Source organism: Dipteris shenzhenensis, chromosome 5 (assembly GCF_047967505.1).
Source record: "Dipteris shenzhenensis isolate YYH24624 ecotype China chromosome 5, Dip_SZ_1.0, whole genome shotgun sequence".
NCBI lineage: Eukaryota > Viridiplantae > Streptophyta > Polypodiopsida > Gleicheniales > Dipteridaceae > Dipteris > Dipteris shenzhenensis.
Genome location: NC_141600.1, coordinates 14,252,589 through 14,279,457, shown reverse-complemented (window position 1 = coordinate 14,279,457; position 26,869 = coordinate 14,252,589). Strand labels below are relative to the sequence as shown.

Here is a 26,869-nt window from a genome sequence, read left to right as displayed (position 1 = left end):
CATTGTAGCACCCCCCTTTTTGGAAAAGGAAAAAATTTGGCGCTACTATCACAGTGCATCCCTCAAGTGGCAGATCCATCCCCTCTATATGCCCATGGAATGACGATGGGCTTGGCCTCAATTCCGGGAGCTCTAAGAGAAAGATCCCAACATCATAAACAACTTCCCTAAGTACAACTTCCCTAAGGAAATGACTCAAGAGGAATTTTGCCTTTGCCTTCAGCCATTCAACGATACCTACAGCTTGGTACTCGACCCCATGGTGGTAGCCATAGTGCACTTCAATTGTCTTGTCCTCCTGTTGCTTTGAGATCTCCACTCCCACAACTGTCCGATTGATGACAAACATTGTCAAAGTGCAGATTGTACTAGCCTAGTGCACACAAGATTAGCGAAAGAACTAAGGAGGCTCAAAGAACACTGAATAAGACATGAGAGGGAGATAGCAAATCTATATCTCTTGCAATGTGTGTTCAACAATACATGATAGGCCTCTTATAAAGAGAGTGCCCTTTGAATAGTCAACCATGTGGGATCCTCTCATCCACATCTCTCCTTGTGGATATCCTCAATCCACATCTCCACATCATGTAGTCCACATCCTAAGGTGGCTACTTTGATTCTTTCCTATACCATACCTTAGCTCTTTAATCTATGTGCTCATGGCACCACAACTCTCAACACCTCCCCTTGGTGCCATGAACCTTTGGCTACTGCAAGGTGGTCAGATGTGAGTTACATTCCATCACCTCCCCTTAGTGCATGCATTGCTACTTAAGGTGGTAAAGTGTGGCTTTTATATGTCAATACCTCCCCTGCGTGCTTTCATAGCTACTCTCAGGTGGCCAGGCTTGATTTACAAAACATATGGGCTGAAGGTGGAAAGGATTTTACGTTTCAATGCTTCATGTCGATGGCGTTCGCTTCGTAGCTTGATGCATGATGCTTTTTTCTTCCATGTGCCTTAATGCTTTATGTGTGGATGCCATGCTTTGTGCTATGGTCATCTCATGCACTTGAGCTTTTGACATGCTTATGATGGAGATGTTTGCATTCATGCTTTGATTTGTCATTTGTTGCAAAGGTCTTACCAATTCATTTCTTTCAATATTGGCAGTGTCTAACTGCTAGCAATGATTCTGACTTGACAAATGCATAGAGCTCGAAAAGATGATGACTTTTCCTTTTTGGAGCATGGCCAAATTCTTCCTGGATTGGAAGTTATGGCTTGTCGACATTTCTGTGAAGAAGAGGGGGCCTTGATGTGGCACAGGGATTCATGTGCAAACTATGCTTGGCAGGGGCTATGTGCTTAGGTGGCACTACTAATTGTCCATGCTTATGTGGCAGTTTACCAATCTTGAACTTAAATCTAACCATGGTTTAGTATGGGTTAAGTTGACCAGATCTTTGACCAAGGTAAAGTTAGATTTAACCATAGTAAAGTCTTACCATGCCACGTGGCAAGAAACTAACCAAGCCTCTTAACTTCACCTAACCCAACCAATGTTATCTGGTTCCAAAAATGCCACGTGTCCTTTCCTAACCTTTGTGAAGGATAAGAAACGACGATGGAGAGCTGGTAGCTGAGCGTGGAGACGAAGAACTTGTTTCGTGGATGGAGGCGTCTACACAAGCCGCGATCATTGGAGTCAATCTCTATTGGAGACCTGTGGAACTCGCTAGTCGGTTGAGTTGCAGGAGTCTTGTTGGTACCCTGTTGTGGCCACTGGAGCAGTTGGTGATGGGGGCGTCGTCGGCTTTGTTGAAGGGCTAGGAGATGCGTTGCTTCATTTGAAGGTGCTGGTTGTATGGAGGACGAGCCTTATAGGCCACCTACAATAGAGGCAGCTCACCGTAGTCGTTTAGATTTGCAGTAGCAAGATGAGGCATCATTGGCCGACATGCATGAAGGCTGAGGTTGCTTGGGCTTAGAGCCGTGATAGAGTTGGAAGTGAGGCAGAGCTGGCTGTTGTCGTAGAAGCAACAGTCGACTGCTACTTGTCGTGCGTTGATGGGCAGGAGAGGGTCATAGCAGGCTTTTTCTTTTGCTAAAGCCAGTTGCGGAGGAGCTGCTGTAGAGCATGCATGGAGGCACGTAGGAGGCTTGTGGTAGTAGAAGGTCGACTGTTGAGGTTGCACAAATCCACAGTGGGTAGCTCGTGGGCAGAGGCATTTGGAGCCGATGCAAGGTGCAATGGATGTCTAATGCAAAGAACTAGAAAGGACAAATAACTCGAACAATGTGACTGTGTCGAATGTTCTTGATGACACATTCCTCAGAAATACAGTCCTTGAGGACATGAGATGGAAGGGCCTACCAGAGGTGCAAGCATCCTCTTTTACCTATATGAAAGTGGAGCTGTCTTCCGCATTGCTTTTGTTGTAGCCTCCATCTTCCTCCCTGCTCTTGCCTCTGACCCTCAACCTTTGCTAGACTTTCACATGGCTAACAGCGGGCATTGTATTGTAGTAGTAGTTGTAGTTGTGCCTTAGGAGATGGGCCACTCTAAGAGGGCCTTTGCTAGCTGCCGTGAAGGAAATGCCATGAAGTCTCTCATTTGAGCTTGTAGCTGCCTTAGTCACAGATCAGTTGCCTTTACTCTCAAAGGAGTCTCAGAGGATATCTATCTTTCTATTTCTATTTCTCCAAGATCTCTCAAGAAGTTGAATCTCTCTCGCTCTTTCTCTCAATGAATTCTCTCAAGAACTCTTGAGATCTAAAACTAATCTTACATTATGAAACTAATCTAGGAATGGGAGCAATCCTAGTGAACTACTAATGAGCTAAACTAGGAGAGCTAAACCTATACTCTGATACCATGTCAAAGTGTAGATCATACTAGCCTAGTGCACACAAGATTAGCGAAAGAACTAAGGAGGATCAAAGCACACTGAATAAGACATGAGAGGGAGATAGCAAATCTATATCTCTTGCAATGTGTGTTCAACAATACATGATAGGCCTCTTATAAAGAGAGTGCCCTTTGAATAGTCAATTATGTGGGATCCTCTCATCCACATCTCTCCTTGTGGATATCCTCAATCCACATCTCCACATCATGTAGTCCACATCCTAAGCTGGCTACTTTAATTCTTTCCTATACCATACCTTAGCCCTTTAATCTATGTGCTCATGGCACCACAACTCTCAACAAACATCACAATCTCAACAACTAGATTTGTCCCTGACATCGGCCACTCCGATTTCTTATGCCTATACCTTTGGGTTTAAAATCTCCATGGCCATCACATCTTAACGTTCTATGAAGAGAGTGGGAGAGAAGTAAGGAGTCTCATTTGCAGCTTTCTCACATACACAATGGGGGAATACACACAAAGGTGGAGGCTGAAAATAGTTTTCCTCTTCTTAGTTATGAAAGCCAAAGGAACTCTCTCTTTGTACAAAAGGAATAGATACACCCTATATGTGGGTTTCAAACCAAACTCAGCTAACCTAGGTGGCATACTAACTAAGCCACTAACTAGGGAACCGGCCTCACGTCCACCCCAGTAGCACTGTCCCAAAGCTCATATGCGCTTAGGATGGTCTTCATCTTGAACTTCCAGAGTGGATAGTTAGAGCCGTCCAACTTTTCGCTTTCGTCGAACGGTGGGATTTGCAGTCTTGTGGGCTGGGCCATCTCTCACAATCTACTCGCAAACAGAAACACACTACCAAATCTTCTTGCTAGAGTCCAGGGCTCTGATACCATGTAAGAAAATAATACAACGTCTGTGCTCAATAGATAACAGGATCTCGTAAGCAAGAGAGAAAACAAGATAGTATGGAGAATAAAAAATTTGATTATTGTAGAACTGATACAATAGATGGCGCTGCCTCCCAACCGTGCGCTCCTGTGAAAGAAGCTTCAATGGCATGCTGGAAACAATAGAAGACGGAGGCTGGATGCTAAGGAATCAGGGTTGCTGTAGCCAGTGATGAAATGGGCTTCACGGGCCTGCTCTTATATAGCCACCAGTCATAGTCGGTTAGGTTCAATTGGGTGACCGACCTAGTCCGCCCAAAACGGTCGATTGGGGGTCTCGAAATAGGCCACCGACCATACGATAGAACCGGTGCGCAAAACAGAGGCTCCAAACGGGCCCCGCAACCTGAGAGTGGGCTGCCCTAGGATCATGTGAGGCTCCAAATGGGCCCCGCAACCCGAGAGTAGGCTGCCCCGAGAAATGCTCCGTCTACCCTCAGTGCAGTCAGTCAAGGCATGCCTTCCCGCACTTGCATGTAGCCTAGTTGGCAGTGTGCCAACTCTATATGAAGCCGTCCAGCCATCAGGCCACACATGGCCCCCATCTGGTATCCAAACCAGGACCTACCGGATAACCGAGCTACTCAAATGCCTTCTCCTCATATGGGGGGCTTACAAGTAGAGTTAGCTGGTTCCTGCGTAGTTACACGAGAGTGGAGCATTGATATCTAACACATGAAAGATAGCACTTGTAATGCTTTAACAGTCTCATTCCAAATCTTTATTCCATATATTTTTGGTCTCATGTTCAATATTGGAATGTATACCACAAGTTGAATATAGAACTTATAATATTCTATTGAGCAATGCATAAGTTTTGGGTCTGGCAAGATACACAAATGCAAAAAATGCCCTGAACCTTACAAAGATGGCTACACCCAAGAAAACATTCACACACACACACACACACACACACACACACACATATGTATGTATGTATGTAAAAGCCTGTAAGGCTCAGACTTGCCAACATGGCACATTGGTATAGAAGGTTGAAGCAAGTCAAGAAATGATGTGGCAATAGATCAATGTGCTAAGATACTGTAAAGCATCACACATAATTAACAAGTAGTCAATGAGAGAGAGAGACAGAGAGAGAGAGATCCATAGATATAGATATATGTATGTCTATATGTATATTTAATTTTTATTTTTTTTGGGGTACAGGTATAGGTAGAGGAATAACTATAGGTATAGGGATATGTATATGTATGCTCTATGTATGTGTATGCGAACGTGCATTGCTCCACGTGGCATGTTCGTGAAGAGTCTCCTTAATTATTATATTTCCTTTTGGAGACATGAGAGAGAGAGAGAGAGATGATATTATTATATATATTATATAGCACTGGAGCAACACAATTCCCACATGTACACGAGGTCAATGACGTGAGTATGAGTGCAAGGCTTCTGTCAGAGAAGATGCTAGGCAGAATTTGTATTGTCAAATATCATCATCTATGTAGCGATTCAGCAAGGAGCTTGGGGGGGGGGAGAGAGAGACACAGAGAGAGAGAGAGAGAGAGAGAGAGAGAGAGAGAGAGAGAGAGAGAGAGAGAGAGAGAGAGAGAGAGAGAGAGAGAGAGGGCTCATCAAATCTGTTAGTATCAGCTTCCTTAAATCGATGGCAACCCCTCGATCTATTGAGGACACGGTCAGAAGATTGCTTTCGCTACTACTGAAGCTGATGAAGCATCCAATACAATTATGCAATGTCTAAATCAATCATATTGTAATTATATGTTTTGTGCCTATATGTGGGAATGTTATAAAACATCAAGAGGCTAACTAACATTGTTTTGAAGGAAGGAAAGGCCAAATGACTTGAACAATCTAAGGTGTTTTTTGAGAGAAAGAAAGGTCCACAATGAGGAATGTCAGCTCAATGTCAATTGGAACAATGAATTATGATGGGAAACAAGGGAGAAAGATTTGAAATATGGTTGATTTTGCAAAGTATAGCATGGGATAAAGAACCTTCATAGACCTCCTCTATCATTTGGTAGATCTTACATGCGTTATAGTTGCTATTGAAGAATTTAAAATCTTTAGTTCTTGGTCTTGCAAGTTTTCCATATACTCTTATGGCTTTGTCATAGACACTATAGTAGTGTCATGTTGATCAACAAAGCATGGGTCTACACTCTCGGTAAGTGCCCATCAACATGCATGTATGTGTGTGTGTGTGTGTGTGTGTGTGTGTGTGGGAAATAGTTAAAGGAGAGAATTTGTTTAGAGAGAGAGAGAGAGAGAGAGAGAGAGAGAGATTCTATAACAAGGACATGTGCATGTATGTGCGTGCCAGTGTACATGAGAAGGAGAAGGGGGGGATCTCCTATGTTTGAGCGTCCCCATGTGTATGCATATGAGGAATCCACTCAAGGGAAAGAGAGCACATGTGGGTATGTGATGGAGAGAGAAATGTTATATGTGCACTAAGAGAGAGAGATTGTGTGTGTGTGTATGTGTGTGTGTGTGTGAGAGAGAGAGAGAGAGATAGGGGGGGGGGGAGGGATTTGCTCCTCGGACAACATTACATGGTCTCTCATCTAGCTAAATTGTTGAGGAGCCAAGTCAAGTAGTACCTACTGTGGAGGGGGTCTAGAAACGTGAAATTTTATTTCTTAAAATTTGAGACCAGATCAGAGCGTTTTGTAACCCTGTAACCCAACCCATCGTAGACGGGTGGTATATATAACAAAGAGGAAATGCCGAGTTCACAAAACGATCCAGGTGCTAGCCACATAATTATCCCGTAAAGCTTCTACAGATCATGAAGTGAGCTACGCGCATAAGGTGGAGCAGAAGCACAGCAACAACTCCGAGCTTTACAAATTGCACTGATTAGTCATCAAACTTGGCTGCAAACTATTTTCATAAACACTAGCTGCATCGCAAACTCTACACAGAAGGAGGAAGAGGAAGAGCTGAACTCTAATTGAGCTGCAGAAATGCGAGCAATTTCAATCCCACAAACAGTATCTGCATCGTAGACGCTGTACAAGAGATGAAGAAGAACAGCAACAACATTGCCAGACGCTAAAAGCCTCGACCAGAAGCTAATCTCACAATACTATCGTGGCTTTCTACGCTCCTGCACCCAAGCCAGCTCGCCATTGTCCGCCTGTGGATGTTGCCGACCCAGACCCGCTGTTGCGTCTGCGTGGTGAGCCCTTCCTTTCTTGTCTGCCGCTTCAATTCTTCCTCCAGCGATGATTGCAATATTTGCGAACGGATAGGTGCTGCCGTTGCCATCCCATATAGACCTGGCAGTCCGCAATCATGCTCCTCCATTTTTATTGACAGTAGATTCGCCTTTCGTCTTGGGTTCGAAGAGAAACCCCCGCGTGCGGGCAGACGGGTGTGGTGATATGAGAACAACTGCCGAATTCTCTTTTGCCAATCCGCTGCGCAGCCCACTCCGAAACACTGAGACCTGAAGAAAGAACATTGATTTTGCTTCCATTTCATTGGAAAGTCCTCATCGTCATGTTTTAAAAGACTCTCATACAACGTTTGCGGAGGTCTATTTGTCGCTTCAGAAAAGCCTCCAAATTCTGCTCGATTTCTCGTGCAAGCTTGAATTGCCAGAAGGAACGGATCATCCTCTGCTATTGTCTGTCTTGTCTGCCGCAGTTTGGACGTACTGGCAGGCACGGCGCTGCTCTGTTCGTTGCGGCTCAAAGGGCAAGTAGGCTCTATAGAATCCACCAGTTGAGCATAGAAAGGTTTCTGCAAGCGGGGAGGCGTGGGTAAACGAGAGGTGACTGGTACATCTCGCATCGAAAGTTCGAGCAATTCAGCTTGTTTACGAGAGATCTTGGAAGAATATGGGGGATTCTCTGTAGCATCTGTGTGATGTTTGGAGACGCCAGGTCTCTCCTCCCACAGGAAAGGAACGAAAGTGGCGACAGAATTGTATGGAGGCGAAGGTGTTGATTGGAAAGAAGAAGGATGGGATCTCATTGTGCTTCAAGTTTGCAGTATTCAAACAAAAAAAAAAAAGTGTGTTTTGCATAATAGTATTGACACTATGGTAACACTATGATTTATAGTATGGGGACAGAGACAGGACTCCAAGAGAGAAGAGAGTCGAGCGTCAATGGTTTCAAACATGTGAGTGATTCCACGAGAGTGAAGAGAGTCAATTGAGAGTAGATTGCAGGTCACGGATTCCTCGATGTGCAAGGAAATCATCCTCGATTGAGAGTGGATTGCAAATTGCAAATTGCAAATCGTGCACTCCTCGATATGTGGAAATCTAATCCAACTGTCAGTACCTTTTAGTACATAATTTAGTACTATATCTATGCTAAAACCTTTGCCAAAAAGAGTACTTTTTTAGACACCGTAGCTTGCTTTCACCCTAAAGCATGTGTGTAAGATAAAATAATACGTCAAAAGCTAAAGCATGTATGAAAAGAGAACATAGCTAAAGTGTACTAGCCAAGTGACAAGGACGAACAAAGATGGACTCCAACATCTAATGGAGAATCCGATGCCCGAATTAGAGTTGGTGAATGGGAATTCTCACTTGTTTGAGCATCTTTTTTCCTAAGAAAATATTATGGGTACTATTTGTAAAATGGCTTCCCGATCATGCTTGATCCCTATGTGAAATTTGGTACTTGAAAATATCATTTTTCAAAATCAGGTATTGTTATAAAATGGCCCCCTAATCATGCTTAATCCCTATTTGAAATTTGGTAATTGTAGTTTCTCTATTCTTAGCATTTAATTAAGAATCCACATGAACCTCAAAACTTCTTTAGAAAATGTAATAGCAAAGTATGTAAGATTGTCCACCTTATTGGAATCAAGATTTGTTTCAAGTTGAAGATCCTTTTGGAGGTCCAACTTGCAACCTTCAAAAGAACAATGATTTGCAATGATGGTTTTTTCTAAAGCCCTTTATCAATGATTGAGAAAAATTCACATTTTAGTTTTCCTATAAACCACGCACTCTCTTTAAGAAAAGCAAAACATATTGAAAGATTTCTTTAAATTGTATGATTGTGAGAGAGTAACTAGTCAATGACGCATGAGATATATATATTTATTGTAGATGTGAGATTGGAACCTATATCCCCACTTGTCAACCAAATTTGAAAGGAACGCTTAAACTAAAACAATTATATGCACTTTTGACTTCTAAGGCAATCGTCTAAAGATAATATTTGCATCATTCAAAGCATCTTATGGCATAGCAATGAATATGGACATATAATTCCATTCATAAATAGACCTTGAAATTTGTAAAAGTACATATTTTCTTGAGGCTATGTGTTGATTTGTGGAAAATAGGAAAAAGGTATTTATTTTTGTGTTGTATAGCATGTGGATTTGCACTCGCATGCTATACTTTAGCTTAGCTTGTGATTGGTGCTCTTGTTCAAAGGAACTTGTACGTACCTTAGGCCATTGACACTCTTTGAAAATGTATCACATCACTCGAGTTAATGTGTAGTAAATTTATGAATATGTACTATATAGTGCATACAAAAGGAGTTTATCATATAGTCTTCTATGAAGTATGTGTGGAGATGGGACGTGAGCAACCTTTGAACTACATCATAAATGGAATTTATGTGGGGCCACACATTGAAAGAAGGTGATAGGTGCATTGCTTAAAGACCAACAAAGTTAGGTCTTATACATTAAGTGTGGAGCAAGTATTTGATGTCGTGTATTGAAAGTTAAGCTTTGCTTGCATAATCAAGTATGGCAGCATGAGGGGCTCAAATCAACTATGGATTGTATATTTTGTGTGGAGTAAGACTCGAGCAAGATGCCTTATGTTTGAAGTTAATGGTGAACGTCAACTAAGGATGGGAGGAATGAGTTTTAAGAAATGTCTCTTAAGGTGGTTTTCCAATGAACCCTAAAGAAAGGGGACTATTTTGTAAAGTTTAGGACCCTCTTTCTATTGACGCATCCTAAATCTTTGCATAGGACTTGTCTCTCATATGGTCCTAGAGTGTAGTAAATTTCTTTTGATTCCTAAAGACCTCAAAGTCTTGCAAAAAGCATGGCTATCACAATCTGTACATGGCCTAGTGGAAAAAAAGTTTGTCTTTACATCAAAGTAGTCCCAAATTAAATCCACTATGACCATCCTAATAATAGCTAACCTTTCAGGACTGTTATGGCCTCACATAGTGGAAGCCTAGTGAAGCCATTTTTGGTGTCCTTCATGAAGGTTGTGATTTTGAGATGGGAAAAATAAAATCATTGTCATTATTTATGCTCTCTTAAGTGTCAATTTTTGGTTGGTGCATTAGTAGAGTATTGATGATTTGGGGTCCCCTTGTATGACTTGCATTTACTCCTCTTTGCACACTCTTAATCTCTCTCTTTCTTTTCACCCTGTGGCCTCCAAGTTTATGCTCTCGCTGGGCATTTCACTCACACACATGCATGCCTAATGAATAATAGATATATCATTCACCTTGTTTATGTACATTGAAAATATGGCTCTTCTAGCTCATAAATTTTCTTCCCTTCTCACACACACAAACTCTTATGTATAAAAGGATATATCGTAGAATATGTTCTCACACCCATCTAGTACCTCCCGAGGGTACATAGTATAGTATAGTACACTGCTCATCTTCACTAGAGGTCCATTGCTCTCTCTCTCCCCACCGGCTCTCTCCATTCTCTATGCAAACTGGCTCTCCCCTTCTCTCTCATTGAAGCCCTCGCACTTTGGACCGTATGTTCTCTCTAGTGCAAAAACCAGTTATGTTTGAGTGATTCTATAGCTCTCTCTCTCTCTCTCTAGAGCTCTCTCTCTCTCTCTCTCTCTCTCTCTCTCTCTCTCTCTCTCTCTCTCTCTCTCTCTCTCTCTCTCTCTCTCTTAGGATGACTTTCTCGTACAATAAGATTGAGCATGCATGTTTTGACGTATTGTCTTCTTGTGTCATTCATTAATTTATTATTTACCATTCAAATATGGTTGTGTGCAAGATGGAGAACTCCGCACTAGAAGTGCCACACCATGAAGGGAACTCGCTCAATGCACTGCCACAACATTGCTTTGAAAGGAACATGAGACACTTGACATTAACAATTGTGCAACATTTCAAGCATACCACAAAGAACTTGGACTTGAGAACGAGGGTTGACATTTTGTCTAAGGTTATAAAACATCCACATATGCAAGAGGTTGTCGATGAGACAAATTTTCAAAGCCAGTCTATATCAATGGCAATAGTGGATAATCTAAAGACATCATTGAGTCTTGTGAAAAGAGTAGAAAGTGCTGATAAGTCAGTTTTGTGAAGAGAGCAGCTCTCTACATGATTGCTAACACTTCAGCATTTAAAAAATATAGTGATAGAAAAGTAGCTAAAGCCGTTGGCATTCAAGCATGGAATCTGAAGAAACATCGCGTGGACATAAAACAAGCTTCCTTCAAATGGGCAGATGGAGGTCGAAAGCGTAGACAGGATTCCTTAAGTTGTGAGGTTGTTCAATGTGTTGTCTAGTTCTGGAAAGACAACACTAGGGTTTCCCCAAACATGAAGGATGTTTGCAGGCATAGGCTTGGCCCAAAAAAGTATGCAATACATCCCACCCATTTCTTGGAGCTCACAGAGGTGCATCTTCCTTCTTTCAATGAAGCCCAAGTTACACACTATTATTTGGTACTCTTTACAACTATTTAGTACTGTCATGGATAATATCAGTATTGTTCAGATGTTGCTAACATTTAACACTGTAACAGACTCTATATGAAGTGAATTTAGCACTAAATCATAGAATCACAGTACTAAATACTACACTAGGGACTTAATACGTTTATAGTATAGACCATATTTTAGAGATTAGTCCTAGGAATAAAGATAGGACAAAATAGTATTGTTTGCTCTTTCAAGTCATTTATTATGACTAACATTAGGAAAAAAGAAAGCTCGTTTTCGGGCCCTCTAAGATTTTTGCTATTTTCTTCTTTATTTGTCACCAAAAATATGAAAAAAGCAATAAAATAGACTATCTCGAGTCACAGATGTGTCATTTCAGACTGCAAACATGTCAGTCCAAGAAAGAATAAATCTATTATTCTACATTCCTCACATGATTTGGCATTAAATATTTAATGAGATTCTCTCTCCACATAGATCTTGCATAGATTCTAGATCTCTTGAAATGAGATGTGTCTGCTCTGCTATGATGAACTCATAACTAAATCATCTTGAGTGTTTTTTTGAATATTTGAATCAATCCCGCCTGCTTTAATGACTCGCTCTATAATCACATGAGATGAAGAGGCAAAGAACTAGAGAAGCTCAAAAAAATGGATGCATCCAAAAATATTGTTAAAAGGATCATACACTATGCTTCCCTTACTACCGTCATAGATCCCTTCAATATGGTTATATTGTCCAATATACTAATCTATTTATGTATTCAATAATCCTCTTTTTCTCCATATAGCTGCTGGGCTGGGTAGAAGCACTCGTTTGATTCTCTGATCGCTTAAGTTAGACGAGAGAGCATTGTAAATTGAAGCATATCATTTTCTACGGACTCCACTCACATCAAGAGCTTATTGAATTGTATCCACATCAACCTTATTATTGGATATGAATTCCTCAACATTCTGTCGTATTGTTTTAAACTTCTTCTCTTCAATCAATCCCTTTGCTACGTGACTGGATAGCAATCCTTTTATCTATTTTACAGGAATAACCTTTGGGTCTATGTTTTCCTTTGCAGGCTCTAATATTTTCCTACAATAAACAAACAATACCACTTGTAATAAGAATCATTGAATAAAGAACATCCTATTTGAAGAATTGGATTGATAAATTAAATTAACTATTTGCTCACCTTACTAGTTGAATTTGACACTTGCATCCTCCACTACTAGCCTTCAACTCTGCAATGTTTTGAATCGTTTTGTTTCGTAGTCTTTCTCCGAGAAATTTTCTCTTCCTTCTTACTCATCGCAACTCCTTCTTCGTATTTGAGTGCTCTTGGATTTCTCTTTGCAATTGCTCTGTCAAAGTTGACTTGTATCTTTTCCGTACTCTCTTGCATACATAGCATCTTGTACATTTCCATATTGGATTGATGAGCCCCAATGTATCCATACAATCCATTAGCTTCGTCCCCCACAAATCATAAAAGCGATGTGGGATTAGAAAATGGAGGTGTAGAGTTTTTTGAAGGACATGTCGGGTAGATGCTTCCGTCGCACCATAAGTCAATGTGTTCAAGCCTCCTCTTCTCATGTTCTCCTTCTACTCAGCACTTACAAGTGGACTTTTTGTCATTTTTGCACTGGTGCATATTGTTCTTCTAAGTCAATGTGAAGATGGTGCAATCGCTTCTTCTCATGGACCTTAAACAAATGCAGAGAAGAATGGTAGAGTTTTATAGTCTTTCATTCAAAGAATGCAAAGGTGTTTTGAAATTCATTATCAAATTGGATGTGTGAGATTGTTAAGGGAAAAAAGATCAAGGCAGTCTCACTGTTACCTTAATGAATCGAGCACTTGATATGTACATCAGTTATACTGAACAAGATACAAGCTATTTCAGTGTGCAATCAGAAAAACATATATGGTGGTTAGGCTCCTTTGAGGTATGCAAACATTCCATATTATATAAGGCAATGCTCTTTTTTTCAATCTTAAAATAATCTTACAGTGTGAATTTTATTTTCACAGGTCAAGACAGAGGACCATGAAACTCTTTCTTGGGTATTTCACCATACTAACATACCAACAATAATCAAGAGTCAAATTCAAGATGAACATCTCCATGTTGCAGGCAAAGGTGACTTTCAAGTAGAGTGGCATATGGCAGGTGATTTGAAAACGCTTAAGTGTATGTATAATGTAAGTAAAGGAGGAAATTCAAAGTCTCCTTGTCTGTATTGCAAAGAGCCAGCACATGTGATGGGTCATAAATGGTGGAAGAGGGCACCAAATAGAGACAAAGTAGATCCAAAATTTAAGGCTATTCTTGACATTCCATTAAGTAATGTTCATATATGCACATTGCATGCACTGTGTCAAATTGTGGAGAAGTTGGTCTTTCTTTATATTGGATTTGCTTGGAAGCTTCGTCCTAAAAGAAGTAGAAAACATGCTCTCCAAGCATTGGAGAAAGTGTTGTCTGATATGGGTCTCCATGGAGGCGATGTTCATATAACAAAGGATTTGAAAAAATCTACAAATGGCAAAGAGGTACCAATCAAGCCATCTATTGGTGCTATCAAGGCAAGGAGATTTTTATCCCAGACAACAAACAAAACTTTTCAATCAAAATGACCTTCGCTATTTGTTGGAACATTTCATGCCCACCCAAAAACCTAGACAAAGCTTTGAAAAACCAAACTACGGTCTCCCAATCATTGCCCATTTGTCGATGAAAAACCAAAATCTTTGTAGTAAAGAGATGGTTGATATAGTGGGAGAGGCTGGTAAAAAAGTGATTTCATGCTTCCTAGCAAGTCATCTCACACAAACTCACTTTTTTGAGCATATTTCATTACTTGAAACTATTTCCAAAACGTGAATTCATCCTTGATGGCTAGCTAGTGTATGACACTTTAAATCGCTTTTTAAAACATTTTTTACCTGTGAAGCGATTTTAGTATGTTGGTATTATTTAGAGTATATTGTTTAAAAAATCTTTCTGTAGCATATTTTCCATTGTTTGAAGCATGAGAAAGTGGTTTGGTATGTTGGTGTACTATGATGTAATTTGTGTTTGATGTTTTTTAAGTCAAGAAGATTGGATATGGCAAGGACCAAATCTATAGCAAGAAAACATGGAAAAGGTCCTATAGGCAACCTTGGCCCTTGTGTCTCTGTTATGTGTCACTTCTTGTATTTGAATGCCCTCATCCTTTGGTTGTCGGGCTGGTGGAACCAATGAGACGTTTCTCATTTTTTTATCTACCCAATCAGTGGGATAAAGGAGCTTGTCATATCTATATCTTACTCTCTTCACCATCTCAATATCTTTAACCATGAGTGTGACTCTATGTGCATGGACAACTACAAGCATTCCATCCTGAAAAAACTCTATCATATAATCTTCAGCAGCGTCTTGAAGAGTATACAAGGCTGTTCTCTACCATCGATGTTCAAGATTCCAATCTTCAACACAAATTCTCTTGACAAGCCTTTGGAATGGGGCTTTTGGGATAGCAAATCCCATGGCAAATTGTGCTTTTCTAATCTCTCTTAGTGCTAATGTTTTTTGCTTAAACCTTCTTAGTTTAGCTTGCTTGAGTATATGCACTTATTGACCCTTTCTTTGGTGATGGCCCCTTTGAGATGCTTCTACTTTGGTAGCAACTACTGCGATGCATTGCACTAGAAAGGGAGAAAAGCAACAAGCAATTTATTCATGAGACAATTTTAAGAGATTTGATAAATTGTCAAAGGCTGGCTGAGTTGGGTTCTAGATTTTTTATTTCTTACGTGACTATGTTTGAGGCAAGAGATATTACCATGACAACTGAATGCATAAATGCACTCAAATCAAAGAATGAGTGGGTCACTGATCAAATTATCATGGTTGTCCTTTGGTAAGTTTTTTTTGACGTTTTCATATTTGGTATAGTCTTAATAATGTTGAAGTGCTTAACAATTGATTTTGAATATTGGGGGACAATACATAAACCTTGTTCAAGAACTCTTCCTCTTCATTGATGCCGCTGATGTTTTCTTGAATAGTATGTACAGGAATGAATTACGTTAGGAAGCCCAGCATGAAGTCTTTATAATTGATACTACCTTCTCTGTAAAACTCGAAGATCCAAGGGTTGCACCGACTGAGTTGAAGAAGTTGTTTACATACTACAACTTCAAAAATGTTACACTCTTGTTATTTGCTTTCAATGCAAGATACGTGATTAAATTGTATTAGCATACATATTTGTCTCTTGGTAGAGAACCACTGATGTATTTTCTTCTCTTGCAGCAACCATTGGAGCCTACTTTGTGTAGATCTTAAAGACAAGTGGTGCTTTAAAATCAACTCTCTATATGGCACCCATAAAGGATTGAATCTGTATGTTGTTTTCATCCTTTATCTTTTATTTTATTTATTAGCTTTGGACCATTGATGACTTTCAAAATATACATTGTAGGTGTCTGAAGAGACTTTTCACTGCATTGGATTTATGTCCTCCCAATGTAAATTTATTAGACACCATTCAAATTATTGATATGCCGGTGAGAGAATGATTTCCTTTTCCACAAATTTGATGCATCTTTCTTCACAACCATCTCTCAATGATGATATCCTTGTGTAGGTACCACAACAAGACAATCCAAATTCATGTCGGTGGAGAACATTATTCCATGATGCCAAGTACATGCTGGACACTTTTTTGGAGCACAAATACCAGAGATGGTAAATATAAAGATCTTTATTGCATATCTTATATATAATGACAAGATGTCAATGAATTTCTGATACATTTCTCTCTCCTCACAGCTTCAAGAGGATAGCTACACATCCATTGATATAAATGGATATAGAGCTCTTACAATTGAAAATCTACTCAAGTATGCAAAGAAGGCTCCTAAAGAGAAGCAAAAAAAGAAGCCCATTCATGTTGGATCTAGTTCTTCTATTAAAGAGCATGCAAAGTAGGAGCCACTGATGGTGGATGAGGAGCCAGTAAAGCAAGAGCCTATTAAAGTTGATGAGGAGAAGGTTCAAGAGTAGGTGAAGGTGGATGAGCAAAATACACAAGAGGGCGCTCACAAGGAGGAACAATTGGAGTAGAAGAAGGAACACATTTATTCCGAGCATCAGCCTTCTCAACAATCTTTCTCAAACCCTCCCATAGAGCCTTCCACTGAGTAGCAGACTCCTTGAATGAAGTGGATATGCCATGGCATGTTTAATGCAGGCTTATGGATGTTTTTCATATGCAGTAGAGATAGTCCATGTCATTTAACTTCTCTTGACAAATATATTCTTGTGACACAATTTCGTGGCAAAATAGCAGCTATTATTCTAAGAATTTGATGTAATTGAGTATACAAGTTTCAAATTTGTCTGCAAAAAAAATGTGGTCTCTTTTTAATAATAGCTTGGTATACCTCATTCCATCCCAGCCGCATGAACATAATTAAAGTCTTTGATATCTGCAAAGCAACAAGTTTAAATTAGATCTAGACTTTGTTATTAGTTTAGATTTAAAATCACTTAAAACATTACCTGATCTCATGAGCTTTGATCTATCTCAATAATTGTACTCGCAACATCTTTGCACTTTATTGTACTTTCTCTTCTTTGTAGAATCTGCACATAATTACGATGTCAAAATTGTAACTGAAATAATTAAACTAAAAACAATCTTAAAAATTTACTTCACCTTCTTGTTGTTGAGAACAAATGAAATCCTTCGGAGACAATGCTCTCCGACTCCATTAAAATGTCATTATGTAATTGAGATGTAATTGAGAGAGGGTGCAACATTGCCTGAGTGAGATGATGCTTAGCACACTTCCATTCTCAATGATTGTAATTTCAATTAAACCAATTTTTGGACCAAAAGAGTTCTCATCTTGATCCAGTGGCACAAGTTCTGGACCAATCATCCTACTTCGTTTTTAGTAGAAAGAAAGTATGCAGTTTTGAGATGAAGTGTCTTCAAGAGGCACAGGGCGATGATAGGTGGATGGAGGCTATGCAGTCGGAGTATGGCTCCATAATGAAGAACAACACTTGGGACCTTGTGGATCGACCACCAAAATGCAAGGTAATCGGGACGAAGTGGGTGTACAAGATCAAGTACAAGTCCGACGACATGTTGGATAAGTACAAGGCTCGGCTCATGGCAAAAGGATTTGCACAGGTACATGGTTTTGATTATCAAGACACTTTTGCTCCCAGAGCTCGACTAACCACAATTCACAATGTTTTGGCTTTAGCTGCCCAAGGAAGTTGGCCCGTGTTTCAGATGGATGTGAAATCCGCCTTTCTGGAAGGCGATCTCAAGGAGGAGGTATACGTGGAACAACCACCAGGTTTTGAGATCCCCGGTTCAGAAGGTAAAGTCTACAAACTGAAGAAGGCACTTTACGGGCTGAAACAGGCCCCACGAGCGTGGTACCAACGAATTGATGCCTACTTTCTGCAAAATGGGTTCAGGAGGAGGCCATCTAATGCAAATTTGTATATCTTCAGAGAAGGACGCAGGTGTATGATCTTGGTCCTTTATGTGGACGACCTTGTCATAACAAGGAACCATGAAGAGAAGATCTCGCAGACGAAGCATTTGCTAGGAAGAGAGTTTGAAATGACAGACCTCGGACTAATGCATTTCTGTTTGGGAATTGAAGTTTGGAAGGAGCTGAAACAGATCTTCATTTCACAGCTGAAGTATGCTAGAGAGATACTGAAGGCATTTGGCATGGCTGAGTGCAAGACAGTTGGTACCCCTATGGAGGTTGACATGAAGCTCTCAAACGAGGATTCATCACCACTGGTGGACGAAGCGAAGTACAGCATCACCTATACCAAGGGCAACATCTTGATCGGATTCTGTGACTCGGATTGGGCAGGAGACGTGGACAGCAGAAGATCAGTGACAGGGTACTATTTCTCACTTGGATCTGGAGTTGTGTCATGGGTCAGCAAGAAGCAACCCATAGTTGCTCTTTCTTCTACTGAGGCCGAGTACAAATCAGCATGCTTTGCTTCTTCCGAAGCAGTATGGTTGAGGAGGATTTTGGGGGACATGGGTGCAGTGTAGGACAAGCCTACGTAGTTATCATGTGACAATCAGAGTTGCATGGCGATTGCAAAGAACCCGATGTTCCACGCTCGCACAAAACACATTGAGATTCAATATCACTTTGTACGCGAGCTGATCATGGATGGAAAGGTCGACTTGGTGTACTTTCCGACTACAGAGAATGCTGCGAACATCTTCACGAAGGCTCTTGGAAGAGACTTGCTGGAGAGGCATCTTCATCGTCTCGGCATTGGGCCAAAAAAGTAAGTTCACTTGCAGGTGGACATTGAGGGGGGGTGTTAGATATCAATGCTCCACTCTCATGTAACTACGTGAGAACCAGCTAACTCTACTTGTAAGCCCCCCATATGAGGAGAAGGCATTTGAGTAGCTCGGTTATCCGGTAGGTCCTGGTTTACACTAGATGGGGGCCATGTGTGGCCTGATGGCTAGACGGAGTTGGCACACTGCCAACGAGGCTACATGCAAGTGCGGGAAGGCATCCCATGACTGACTGCACTGAGGGTAGATGGAGCTTTTCCCGGGGCAGCCCACTCTCGGGTTGCAGGGCCCGTTTGGAGGTCCAGATGATCCCGAACGAGAATCGTAGGTCAATTGCTCTGTTTTGCGCACCGGTTCTATTGTGTGGTCAGTGGCCTATTTTGAGACTGACCCCCAGTCGACCGTTTTGGGTGAACTGGGTCGGTCACCATATTGGGTCCAACCGACTATGACTGGTGGCTATATAAGAGCGAGCCCGTGAAGCCCATTTAATCATCATCTGGCTACAGCAGCCCTGATTCCTTAGCATCCAGCCTCCGTCCTCTATTGTTTCTAGATCACCATCAAAGCTTCTTTCATAGGAGCGCACGGCTAGGAGGCAGCGCCATCTATTGTATCGGTTCTACAGTAATCAAATTTTTGATTCTCCATACTATCTTGTTTTCTCTCTTGCGTCGAGATCCTATTATCTGTTGAGCACAGACGTTGTATTATTTTCTTACACTCTTCCTTTCCTTAACTCTGCTATTACTACTATTAGTTCTATTTAGTATTATTTTGCAGTATTTTAGCACTGTTTAGTACTATGTAGCACTTAGTAACATTTAGCACTAAGTACTATTTATTGAGTAATATTTAGGACTCAATAATTCGTAGCGCTTAGTAATATTAGCACTTACTATTCAATACTAATAGTACTATATAGCACCTAGTAATAGCACACTTACCATCTATTTAGTACTTATAGTACTACAAATCAAGCATTTACTATTTAGTAATATTAGCACTTGCTATCCAACACTTACTAATATTAAAAATATTAGCACTTATTAATATTACCACTTAATATTTAGTACTACTAGTACTATCTAGCACCTAGTAATATTAGCACTTACTAATATTAGCACTGAGTACTATATAGCACATTTATTAATAGTACTATCTAGCACTTAGTAATATTAGCACTTACTAATAGTACTAAACTAGCATAGTAATATTCACACTTAGTACTATCTAGCATTTAGTACTATGTAAACATATTTAGTGCTATCTAGCATTTACTATTTAGTACTATCTAGAATTTACAACAATAATTAGCACCTAGTACTATTTAGCATTTATTACTATCTAGCACTTACTAATATTTGGCACTACTAGTAGCGTTAAGACTTAGTAATTGAGTGATAGAACTTAGAAAAATAATGATGGCACTATAAGTTTTAAATAACTTATAGTTTTTTTGTTTGTTGTCTAGGTTTAAATAATATTGATTGTTCATGATTGATTTTGCAAGCAGAATTCTTCCTTAATTTCAAGGAGGAGCATCTTTCCATAGATATTGGTTTCCGTTCTTTTCAGAATTTGAAGCCCTATTTCATTAAAAACCTAAAGGAAAGAAATACTTGTTATTGTATTTACCATACAAGAATAGACTTGTTCTGACTAGCAGTGAATTCCATGAGGAATAATAGCACATTGTTGCATCGAGATATGTGTGATTGCTTTATGCAAGGTTTGTAGGTCCCAAGGGGAGGACACGTGTGTTGCCCACACCAGCAATTGTTCTTTTTTGTTTAAAATGTGGCGTTCGGTAGTATGTCCAAAGGAAGAGGATGCTGAATGGCACAAGCTTGAATGCTTATTACGCAAATGTGACAAGTGCCCAGAACCGTTGTTTTGCCCATGTGAGTTGGATGATGCAAATGGTGCATTGATAAGATGGAATACGTATGAATATGTCACCGAGGATACAGGAAAAGTTGATGCAAAGAAAAGAATAAAATTCTTATACAAGAAAACTCCTCCATCCATCATCATCCCTCAATTCTTGCAACACTTAAATGTGTTTATCACTCACAACTTTCATAGTTACTGGGCACCACAAATTTTCCTGATGATGTGGTGCTTTCAGTTGTTGACTTTGCAGAGAACCGTACATTCAAAGTGCAAAATGAGGTTCAATCAATGCATTGGCATAATGACCAAGTGGCCATCTTGGTTCATATTTGCTATTGGAAGGAGACGAGCGAGATAAAAAAGCAATCCATCTTTTACATTTCAGATGACAAAGAACATGACACACTATTTGTGCAACATTGCTTTATGCTCCACCATCAATGGTTGGTGTCTAAAGGCTTGAAGTTTAAAAGACACTAGGTTTGCTCAGATGGGGCAGCATCTCAGTTCAAGGCCGCTCGCGCATTTTACTTTGTTGCAAGGTAAGACATTGGACACTGCCCCCCTATTTTCTACATCACGCTGAAGATGTTGCATATTTTTAAATGCAATATATTTGTTGTTTGTTATGCTAGGTATTCCTCTTTGACTGGCATTCGGATGATGTGGAGCTTTTTCGGAAGCGGTCATGGCAAGGGAGAACATGAGTGGGCTGGTGCAGTCATAAAGTCTGCACTACAGTAAGCAATTGGATGTAAATGGTGCAAAGCTACAAAATGCAGACGATGTTGTGGAATGGTTGGCATGGAAGATGGGAGATGATTCTAAACAAAGGCTCTTCATAGAAGTAAAGGTTGGTGATGTTGACAGGTCTAAAGCATGGAACTTCCAGACCATCAAAGGAAGTTGTTCAACACACTGCATATTGGGTTTTAGTAACAAAGATCCCACACAAGCCTTGTTTAGACAATTGTCATGCTTTTGTTCATTCTGCATGGATGAAACATGGGATAAGTGCACCAATTTATCTCATGCAAGTCCATGGACCTTGAACCATCAATGGACAAACTGCATCAGACATGGAGAAGGAATCTGTAACATATGCTGATAGAGACTAGCTGGCTAACATGCTTCAAATGGGTGACCATTTTGCAGTACTACGGTCCCCTACAAATGAAGATAATGAGGATTATTATGTGGTGCTGTGCTCAAAATAAAAAACAATCCTCATAGAGCAAGAGACGGATGGATGGGGTAATGTCTTCAACATTGGGGATCAAGTGGTTTCTGGAATCTTTTATGCAAAAATCCCAAAATGCAAAAGTAGTTATGCAATACTAAAAGATGCACCTCCCACTATAGTGCATGCTGATGTGGTGTTGGCAATAAAGTTCCAAATGTTGCAAGCAAAGCACAAGGGTAAAGGCCACAGAACGGTGTATCGTGTACCCCAGGAGGTACACGAACGAATCTTGGCAAACATTTCTCTATAAGAACTATTGCTAAGCATGTATTTGTGCAAAATGGCTCTTACATATTTTTGTGTGCGTTTTGTATTTTTAGCTGTCCCTATGGGGACTCTTTTTTGTAATAGAAAGGCATCTTGTTTCTCTCGGGGATGCTCCGCAATGAGGAACCTTAACAGTTTTTAGTACTATTAGTTTTAATTGTGTACTATTATATTATTACTGTTGAGGTACTGCTGTCATATCATACTAATAGCTCAAACTAGTTGGGGAGCTCCAACATGGTCGAGGGAGGAACGAGAACCCAAGAGCCTCCACACAACTCGAAGAACAGCCTCAAAGGAGAATTATGAGTCTCTCAAAGGTTTCTTTCTAGACTAAGGTTGCACTGTTCATCATTTTGCATGAAAGGATCCTCCATAGCTCGCAATGACTTGCAGCTTGCTGCCTCAATGACCGTGACTACTCTTCATGCTGTCGCCCGGCTTCTCCTTCCTTCTACTACAAGCTATTCCTTTTTTAGTATTATAGCCCGTTTGGTTTCTTATTTGGAGCTGCGTGCGGGTGCCCACGCCTTCTTTAGCTCTAGCTGAGCTTGACTCTCGACGTGCGCCTCCTCCAGCTATTGAACATCTAAGGGTCGTGAGGATCTCCTTGACGACATACTACCTAAGGAACATGAGGACGTGCAGCAGAGTACGAAGGTGAAAACGTTGCTGCTCTTCTGAGGTGAGACAAACGTTGTAGGATGCACCTGGGATACATCTCTTTGTCCTGAGACAGTCTGGAGCGTCTATATTTCCTTGCACTTGTCTTCCTCTGCTGGCTATAATGCCCATTGACAAAAAATGCCTCTGGAAAAAAGACCACGATCACTAGATCTATGCATTTGAGAGATTTTCTCTAGGTACTCTTGCTCCCAGGCTTAGTGTTGCTCATAAGCACCGAAATGCCGAATGGACACACATGTATGTTAGTCCTTTACGAACCTTCTTGCAGTAATGGTGCGCCGTTTGAGGAATGGAACAGGTTGCATAGACAATTTGAGGAATGGCCAACCAGCAGGGATAGTGTTTACGCAGCCCGTTCATTATGCAACTCGTGCATTACTGTGACGAGTCTTTGGGAGGTGTTTCTCTGTCAACGACTCCAATGGCACGACTGCCCTTTGGGAGGTGTTTCATGCAGGCTTTTTGACTGAGCTTGAGATACACCAAATTCTCTATAACGTGCCCTCTGAACTCCCTGAACTCTCTCAGGGTTGCCTGCAAGTCGGATCTCTATTCATATAAGGAATTGAATTGGTCAGATCTCTCTTCTGTGATCCCATGAATCGTGAGGAAGGGGACAAGTGGAAAAGGTCACCACGTTAGCTTACTGTAATGAGCTGTAGAAGCTTCATCATGCTAAAGCTTTTATCTCGTACTGTCAGGTGCCTATTCATGTGCTATGGGCTGCGGAGCCTTTGAGATAGAGGTCGACCAAATTAAATGTTGCAATACTCCAACATGAGCTGTGATCTCATCTACATGATGAGCCTAGCCTACTAATATGCCAGTAAGGGCCTTGATTAGCTATGTAATGTATATTAGCTATTGCAAACATTTAACTCTCTTTTAGTGTGACGTTTTAGCATTCCAAGCATTCAAAAGTTTTCACTTGCATGTCAAAAGCACATTACACCTTTGCCATCTAGATTACTATCAGTTAGCCTCCTTATGAACAGGGACTCGTATAGCCTCATGGAAAAGAGCATTTGTAGAGCCTTTGCTTCCTCCAAGTATGAATCCATGAGCAAGGGTTACGTCTTTGCTATGTTGCGTCTCCCACTGCCGAGGATTGACTATGGATAACTTGTAGAGTTGCAATATGGGACCACGATGATCTGTTCAGAAATGATTAGCCTTGAAACCTAGCACTTGTTCAAAGTCCACATTGTATAGATAGAACTAATCCATTTGTCAGGCAATTGCTCAGCACTGAGCTATGACCTGTAAGTTGATTATATTTTCCTATACGTAGCAAGCACAATATTGAACAAAGTAATTAGGAAATTTTCCTTTGTTAGAAAGATTCCGTTAGAAAAATTCCTAAGCATAGGAATCAAGACGTTGCGATTTCTTTGGAGTATGAGGAAAATTTCCTTTAGGATGAAATGTAATTATGATCTCGCTGACCTTTAACTGCTCATGCATCTTACCTCTTTGCTTCATGCCATTCTATGAGCCTTTGAGCATGATTATAGAAGAGAGTATAAGGGTCTCATTGAAGGTCCCCTACCATTGGATTCTACTCATATCCCATTGGGAATATGTCTACCACTTTATAAGAAATCCTTTGATGGTTTCATTGTTTACACTTCACTTTTGCGAACTGGCTAATGGCAGTAATTTACTAGCTGTAACAACTTTTAGCTATTTTTGTAGAGAGTATAACTTCTGCTACAGATGTTGGATTGATACGCTTCCAAAATAAAAATTATAGCTTGTCCAAAGATCTGAAACTTCTCAGCTCAAAGTAGAATGTGATTCATTATGTATCGGAAGATATGCAACTTGCAATATGGCTGTCCACAAACTTCCGTCACTACTTGAGAACGCAGTAATTTACTGGCTGTAACAAAACAGCAACTTTAAGCTGTTTTGTAGAAGGTATAACTTTTGCTAAAAATGTCTGATTGATATGCTTCCAAAAGAAAATTTATAGCTTGTCTATAGATCTGCAACTTCTTAGTTCAAGTCAGAATACGATTCCTTATGTATCGAAAGATATGCAGCATGCAATATGGTTGTCCACAAATTTCCGCCACTACTTGAGAAGGGAGTCCTTTGTAAAATTGATCACCAGTCGCTTATAACACCCTCTATTTTGGGATAGTCAAAAAGCATGTTATCTAATTCAGGATATATTTTAGACATGCTGCATCTTAACCCCGCGTATGGATGTAGATTTTATGAGAATTACTTGTATAAGCACTCAAGTGATAAAATTTATAAATGCCAACTGCCTTGAAAATGCCAAGATTTTATTAATGCTAATCTGTTTGAGTGACAAGGATAACAACTGTGTGCCATCCTTGATGCTTGGCTTCCACATTAAAAATGTATTGTTCTAACTTTCATTTTTGTTGTGATGGTTCCAGGTGAGTTGGCACACCTCTCCATCGGATTTGCAAGTAGAGTCTTGGACATGGTATTGTGGAAAAGGATGTTGGCAACCTTGAAGGATACACTTGGGAGACTTACGATGAGAGATATAGTACTCTCGACCCTGTCATGCACACTTACATAAATGTATCTGTCGGCAATGAGAATTGGAAATTGAAATATCTTGTAACCTGTTGAATTTAGAAACTATGTTATGGTTTTTACCATGGGGAAAATTGATAAGAAGTTATTCTCTGGGATTCTTGATTAGAAATGCAGCTAGAATTTATTCTCTTGGATTCTCGATTAGAAATGCAGCTAGAGTAATCGGATGGATTTCTTTTTGCTCAGTGATTTTCTTTGCTGCACCCTTAAGCATTAACATAAATGTAAATATAGTCATGATGAAACAATTGCTGCCAGGGGCCTTTCAAACCTCTGACTAAGAATGTGGATTAATGGAGATTTAGAGTCATTGGAATAGTAGGTAACACACACACACACACATGCACGCGTGCATTCACGCATGCACGCACGCACACACACACATGCATTGCTGATGGATTATTGATAGGGTAAGTCTAAATGTATGGCTCTGTCTCTTGAATGGGCAGGACTATGTATGACTCTAGGTTGTATGGTCCCAACTATCTTGCCAAATCTTGTCCCATAAATAGGTCTACACGTGCGATTTTTAATTATGCACCTCGTCATGTGTTGTCTAGTGAAGTTAGGCATTGGTGGTCAGAATGGGACCAAAATTAGTAGGCCTCTAGATCATAATATTCATGCTAGGTTTTTCTACATTTGGAGTAGTGCAAGTTCTTGTTTTAGGGTGCATATGGTTTTTTAAACCATATGCATTGCTGATGAAAATATGCATGCCCAATCATGCAAATGATACGATGGGTAGGATACTTTTAATAGACATTAATTTGAGTAAGATTAAGTGCTACACAAAGTATCTTACCCATCCAAGACAAGAACATAGGCTAAAAGCACACCGATGCCTATTTTTTAACACATGCATGATGTGTGGTGAGAAACAAGGAAATCTGCATGTCCAAGGTTGTGATGCATTTGCTTCCTTTTGTAAACCACCCATTGCGCAATATTTAGGCTTTGTTTGTGGATATTAGGAGTGAGTATTTAGTGGAAAAGAATGGAGAAAGTGTAAGTTTAGAGTAGAACAAGCTCTATAGAGTCATTTTCATGCCTTTAAGCTTGTTTTTGTTTGTTTATACAAGAAGATAGATAGTGTGATTGTTAAGCTTGTTGCAATGTGAAATCCAACTGAACACACTCAAAAATGAAAAGTTGAGCCAAATTTCAAAGTGGTTTTTGGTTTATGACAGTCCAACTTGTGAAAATCATTCATTTGAGTAGGAAAAGTTAGTTTTTTGGTTTTTTTTGTTTGCTATAGGTAGCTTAGGTAGTTTGTAACACCCCTATACACATAAACCTGGAGCAGAACTTGCAAATCCACCAAGAATCCTCATAAAAGAGTCGGCAATATCTTGTGTTCCCAGACAATTCCTATCCCACGACTCGGCACCTTAGGCTAGCGATCCCATCGATCAATGTCATAAG

At 40.2% G+C, this 26,869-nt stretch overlaps 1 protein-coding gene across 1 annotated transcript; it reads left to right on the top strand.

Annotated features, from left to right (window-relative positions):
• The first annotated feature begins 13,113 nt into the window (after positions 1-13,113).
• Positions 13,114-14,053, top strand: LOC147901657 (uncharacterized). The gene is given in 2 exon segments (XM_087375205.1): positions 13,114-13,362; positions 13,448-14,053. Coding segments are annotated over 2 exon segments (855 nt in total).
• Positions 14,054-26,869: the final 12,816 nt, after the last annotated feature.